The 6,249-nt window shown below is 38.3% G+C and overlaps 1 protein-coding gene across 2 annotated transcripts; it reads right to left on the bottom strand.

Annotated features, from left to right (window-relative positions):
• Window positions 1-1,906: 1,906 nt before the first annotated feature.
• Yrt (erythrocyte membrane protein band 4.1-like yurt) lies at window positions 1,907-5,966 on the bottom strand. Of its 2 annotated transcripts, XM_076797071.1 has the most exons (7): window positions 5,634-5,966; window positions 5,246-5,393; window positions 4,988-5,164; window positions 4,214-4,912; window positions 3,567-4,000; window positions 2,832-3,257; window positions 1,907-2,287 (listed from the first exon to the last, which is right to left on the bottom strand). In XM_076797071.1, exons 1-7 carry the CDS (start codon window positions 5,796-5,798, stop codon window positions 2,156-2,158), a joined length of 2,181 nt encoding a protein of 726 aa, XP_076653186.1. In that variant the 5' UTR covers window positions 5,799-5,966; the 3' UTR covers window positions 1,907-2,155. The 2 variants fall into 2 exon arrangements, with proteins under 2 accessions (XP_076653186.1, XP_076653196.1); XM_076797081.1 differs by lacking the exon at window positions 2,832-3,257.
• Between the last annotated feature and the right edge of the window lie 283 nt (window positions 5,967-6,249).

The following is a 6,249-nucleotide window of genomic DNA, read 5'->3' as shown; positions in this document are numbered from 1 at the left end:
TTGGCTTATTGCTATTAAATACAATATATTTAAATACATAAAATTAACATAATATAGCGCCTCGTTCTACTTTCGTAAATGCTCGTAAAATGGAATACAATAAGTACTTCAACAGCCTTTTACGTAGTTCGTCGAAAAGGACGAGTCTTATTTTGTATAACTCATGATCTCGTGATTCCATGAAATTAACAAAAAAATTGTTCTGCTGCACTTTAGATGCCTTTTTGTATATATACGACGATTCGCGTAATACAATAAACTCGATCAGATCATTGATTTCCACGCGGTTAGCAGATTTTTAAATTCATTGTATTACGCGTCTTCTTTTTTTTTACAAAATACTGATAAATCAGTTACAAAATACCGTAACCGTATAGACAATAAAATTTTATCATATGATACACTAGATTGCATAATAGGAATACCGATATAAATTATCAGTTTGATTTGCCGCTAATCGTATATATCTGAATACTTCACAAAAAAGGATTAACAGAAAATAATTAATCATTTTTTACGAAGTAAACATACTAGACCGATAATAATGTACACACTTTCACACTTCAAAACTCTTTTAACAAATTGAATTTTTGTTACAAGTAAAATGTAAATCAAGTGGAATGAATATTGTATACCAACGTCATTCCTTATCTGGAACTAGACATAGTGTCCCGGCGTTTTGTTCTCCATCCAATTCAAATATCCCAAAATCTTCAACCATAAACTCTGAGTCATTTTCGACCCTTGCTGCATCATAGCTACCTTAGCCTAGCTACGTCATTCTCGAACTTTGACCTCATATAAGATTGTTATCGCAGTTAACATAGCTCTTATGATCTACGAGCTATTAAATAGGTTGTTGAAACGTTAAACAACCGCAACATTTTTCTAAACAAACTTATTACCAAAGAAAGCGTCATTGTAATCAACGTGTACTATCAATATAGTACTATCAATATATATAGAATATCAAGTTTCTTGATTGTACTACGGTAGAAATTCAATTTTTTGGTCATGCATGTGCTCCATTTACAAAATTATTATCTCCATTTTGTAGTTTCTTTACTATCAGCGAATAGTGCTTTGATTAATCACCACATTTTCACCAAATATCAGATAATACTATCGACAATATATTATTTTTTCATTCGTATAAAAAGAGTACAAAAGAGATAGGACCTGATATACAATAAAGTTGTTTCATATGGCAATAACCTAATACTATGTAGGTACTGAATGACGTTGGTATACAACACGAATGTAAAACTGGAGTACAATAGTTTCTCTTTTCTCGTTACAATTAAAGGCACTATGGCAAGTATAAAATACTATCTCACAGGAATTGAAATACGTCTATTACACTACTTGGGTACCCAAACTTCATTTAGGAATTACATGCGAAGCGCAGAATTTATACAATTCAATATAAAACATACAATTAGGTAGAAAACACGGAAAAATACGTTTTATGTAAAAAAGTATCTTAAAAGTTTGCGTACCCGGGGTTAAATGTCTCTACTTCGTAATAAAAGCACCATACATTATTCCGCAATGTATGCATATGATCTAATACGTGCTAACAGAGTGCAAGGTCACTTAAATCTGTATAACAATCAATCATCTTACTCTACAATGAATGCAGAACACGATTAAACAAGTTTCATGGCAAAATTAGATAAAAAGAATGTTTTGCAGTAAAAAATAAAATAATCGTCAAAGAATAGTAACCATTCTTGCATTTATGTGTCGCTACTATAGTACTAATAAGTACTTCGTTTCTTAAACGATATAAATTATGTACAAAGGAAATCTTCGTAGTTTAAACAAGCATCTAGTAATTAATTAAGTCTTAAAAAATTGCTAGAAATTAAAAATATATAAATCTCTGATATATATATAAATATATATTTATCAGATTTTCAAATAAATTTTTGCACAAAGTTAAGCGTAAACTAGTCGTTTGCAAAATGTATGAACGTTTGATTGGTCCCCGTTTAGACTTCAAAGTAATCACTCTAACGTCTTTGAATAGGCAGTGTCATACTATTGTCATACTCACATCAGGAAAACAAGTATGTAATCCAGGGAAGACGTGATTCAATAAATACCTTGATGATTCAGTACTTCTCACGCGTTCCATTACAGAAATAATACTTCAGAGTTGCGTTGTAATTACAGTCTTCCTGGTAATGATAGTATGCTTAATGGGACTCTGATCTGCAACCGTTGTCTGCGATGGGTCGGCCACTAACCAGGGACTGATGTCAGAGACAGCGGAATTATCATCCTACAACACAAAAATGATAGTTACCTATCGTTAACTCGCAATGTACAAATAATCTATAATAATCGCAGAAAAGGCAACCGTGTATTACACTAATAATTTGTTGTGCAAGTTAGTTTGAAGCACAGACGACATCAACACGTTGACTACCAAATTACAATCCTAAAATTTACCACAAAATTAAATTAATTAACACTCGCGCGGCCATCGGTAAAGATGTTACGCGGACGGTTATTAGTGAGTCATTTTAATATACAATACGGGGTTTTTTTTATGCATACTCGTCACAATTTATACTTTCTACATTTGTTGTTTTCCTTGAAACTGAGATTTCTGGGTTGATAAAGACCCGCCGACGGCCATGCGAATGTTATAAATACAATTTGGAACTCGGACAAAGTATTGTGAACACGAGGTGACCAATGTATGCGTACATTTACAAGGGCAGTTCGCATAAGAGACAGCATTCTTTCAAATCGGACGATTACAAATACAGTACAGAGAAATCGATTACAGCTAACTCGCAAGCATTTAGAATAAGCCACACCTTATGCGTGAGAGTTGTAGTCGTCGTTTGGATCTCCTCGGTCTTCACGACTCTTGCTCCATTTTTCTCGACTTCGGGTTCAACTTTTTTCTCGACCGGAGGTTGCACCTCTTTAAACGGGTTCAGCAAACCCAAGAATGGATTCGAGTCTATGAACGGGTTCGTGTTCGCTTTCTTTTCCTCTTCGGGCTTCACCTCCTCTTCAGCACTTTCAGAAACATTGGTAACAACATCGGTGTTATTGTTGCTGGTGAATGGATTGAACGGGTTCTGGGATTGATTCGAGACCTTGGGGTTCAGTTGGGTGGTCTTTTGCTCGATCTGACCCCAACTGTCTAAAGAGAAGTGTGTTACAGTAACATTGTCGTCCAGAGATGGATTCATTGCCGTCGATCCGCTCACGGAAAGTGTTAGCTTGTCTCCACCCTAGATAGTAATGCAAAAAAGCAAACAAGTCACAACTAAAGCCTAAAAGCACAGAACATTGGTACAACTGTATTGTTTCAAGATACATATATGCGTGTAACGGCACAAAGTATACCTAACGATAGTATAACGTTAACAATAATTTCAAACAGGCTTCGAACGAACAACTGCAATTATACTCTACGGAAAAGAATATATTTTTTTAATAACGTTCTAGATAAATGAGCGATTTTCTACGGTGTATTGTAATCTGAAAAATCGTTTCGATATTTTCTGTAACGATCGACGATGGTAACAGTATTTTCTTACCACGGATACAATCGTCGCTGCCTCAGAGTGCTGACTATTCTTCGAAACAACTGCAGGTGCATCCGTGGAAGTGATTGAAACAAGATTCGAATTTTTCCCTTGTTCCAGAGATTTTGCTTTCAGTATGTTGCATTTCAATGACTCTGGCGGTATGGGGGTGCGGGGTGGCAGTGACGAGGTGCCGCCTACTTGATTGTTCGGTACCAGTTGTACCGGATTAACTATGGTCTCGATGGTTAGACTTGTTTTCATAGGCTCGGATTCCTTCTCGGTGCTGGCGATCGCCGTTTGATTTCTAGCTTCCAAAGGTTGCTGATCTTTGGCAAGTGATTTTAACAATGAATCTACCAATGGGGACGATGCACCGTGCAAACTGGAGTTTGAGGATTTTGTACTGCATTGACTTGGCTGACGTTGCAGAGGCTGCTCCTCGGCTGAAAATTAAAATATATTTCATCAATGTACAATCAGATAGAAAGATTACACATCAAAATAGAAATAGTTTTCAATCTCTGTAAGATACCAGAGTTGGGCAAAAGTTATTTTGAATAACGAATCTATTCATTATCTTCTATATCGAATAAAATTTCGCTCGTTATTCGAATAATGCTAAATTCTGTAAGGTACTACAGCACTTCAGAGCTTACCAGCAGGTGGCGAGACTTGTGGCTGCTCTACCTGCTGACGCTGTCTTTCCCTTAAAACATGACTTTGCCTGCGAGCGTATCTCTGACTCGGTCGACGCTCGAATTGAACAGTTCTGCGCGCTCGATTCAACTGTGTCGTTTGGAATTCGGTTTTACCGCTGTAACGAAACCGTGAGCCCATTCTGAAAAAGTTCTGACGGCCGCTCGCCCCTTTAACCGGAGCCCTTAGTCGGAAGAAAGCATGATGTTCCACGGCGCATTTCCATAAATGCTTGCAAGCCTTCTCGTTCACCAATCTGAACACGAACGTATGTTCTTGCTCTCCTCTGCCTTCGTCGTCCTCCTCCACTACAACCAGGGTTAACTTTTTCTTCTTGAAATCCAAACGACCAATTTTAGGCCAGAAGAATAGGCCTATCTTTTGCGTGCCTTCGAATACCAGGATTCCGGTTGGAGTCAATCCCAAGGAATATTCACAAGCATCTTTCCCAAGGACAGTATGCATGTCCACTCCATACATGTCCAGCCATTTAGCTTTGCTTAAATAGGCCGACTCAGCTTGAGCTGGACTTAGGCCAGAACACTTTGCGTATTCCTCAAGTATTTCCAGTTCCATCTGTTCTGTTTGACCCGGGACAAAGCGAAACTCGGACACTGTTGCTGCACTGTGTGCAGCAGGGTCGTAATCACCAAGTTCAGCTGAAAATGTGGGTCATGGTATGTTGAAATATATAACAAAGGTTTGCATACGAATCGTCGACCTAATATACTTACATTGCAAAGACAGAGCAGCCAACTGGACTGCCACTTGGTGAGGACAATGAAGCTTTCCTTCCAACACATCTTGCTTTAGCTGCAGGAAGAACTGATACCTTGTTAACTCTTCACGCAATGTATTAGGCTCAGAGGAATAGAACTTTACTTTCAGGCGTAAAGTGTAAGGTGGCCCAACTGTGGAAAATGTATATGCATCGATTAATAACAGAGAGAATGAACAAATGTAAAACAAATTTCATAGAAAAGTAATCATACTTTTCACTTGTTTCTTTATCGGTTTTGTCGGGTCCAACCAGTGTTGAACATTATTGCTGTCTGTATACTGCAGTCCAAAATAGTCCTTCTCTATTAAATCTAAACTATAAAATACCTGTTCGTATAAGTCACTAGCCAATGCTTTTTTCTGTAACGGAAAAAGATGATCTATCAGACCAACTGTTTATATTTAAACATGCCTTCAGAAACTGACTGGTAATCGTTGAAGTAACTTCTGTTGGGTTCATACGTATGAGTGTTATTCGCTTCTCTTAAATCGGAGTAACAAATTGTTCTTCTATGAAATGATTAAGGACAGTGCGATTAGAATAACTGTAGCTAAGAAAGGGGTCGTAGTGCAAGGGGTTGAATAGAATATTTGACTTACTGATAGCTCGATAGGCAGATCGGTCCCGTCCAGCAACACGACTCTGCACTGCACAACATTTTTGTTGCTGAGCAGTCGCTGATTTTTTATTTGCGAGGACGCGGTTTGCCCGCTGACACTGCGCGCTCTTCGCCGTGACAGGAATCGCAGCATTTTATTTGACATAAGTTCAAAGCGCTCGTTATCTTCGTTGGACCCGACTTGGTGTTGTGTATCGCTAATCGCTACATTCCTCGGCCCGCGAACATAACTTTTTCGCCGTCCTGATTAACGCCCACCTGCACGCCAGTATGCGGATGTATAAACACGCGCGAATAATGAACGGGAACGGACACAGTAGACATACACTGATTCCAATAATTTACCACTAGAGGGCGCTAGTAGTGAATTCTGGGTTTTTACCACTACCGACACCTAGGATAAACGCTTTTGTTTGGCTGTCGGTAAATTTGGCTACCAATTTGAACGTTTTGCCACTACGCCAATTGGCGCTGCCGTCGCCATTTCTGGCGGTTTATTTAAATTCAATTTCGAGGAAGTATTTTGTTTTTCTAATTTCCACACGCTTGAGAGCTTAAATTAAAGGAGGGATAATTGCGCTTTATGATAGGGACGC

The sequence above is a fragment of the Halictus rubicundus genome, chromosome 1, assembly GCF_050948215.1.
Source record: "Halictus rubicundus isolate RS-2024b chromosome 1, iyHalRubi1_principal, whole genome shotgun sequence".
In the NCBI taxonomy this organism is placed as follows: Eukaryota; Metazoa; Arthropoda; class Insecta; order Hymenoptera; family Halictidae; genus Halictus; species Halictus rubicundus.
This window is presented reverse-complemented; position numbering and strand designations above follow the sequence as displayed.

What these genes read in the sequence shown, in the direction of transcription:
- Yrt (XM_076797071.1), bottom strand. Translation starts at nt 5,798, where the DNA reads ATGTCAAATAAAATGCTGCGATTCCTGTCACGGCGAAGAGCGCGCAGT. An exon ending in ACAAGTCTCGCCACCTGCTG is followed by an intron (nt 4,001 to 4,213) that starts GTAAGCTCTGAA and finishes TTTAATTTTCAG; the next exon opens with CCGAGGAGCAGCCTCTGCAA. An exon ending in CAGCGACGATTGTATCCGTG is followed by an intron (nt 3,258 to 3,566) that starts GTAAGAAAATAC and finishes ATTACTATCTAG; the next exon opens with GGTGGAGACAAGCTAACACT.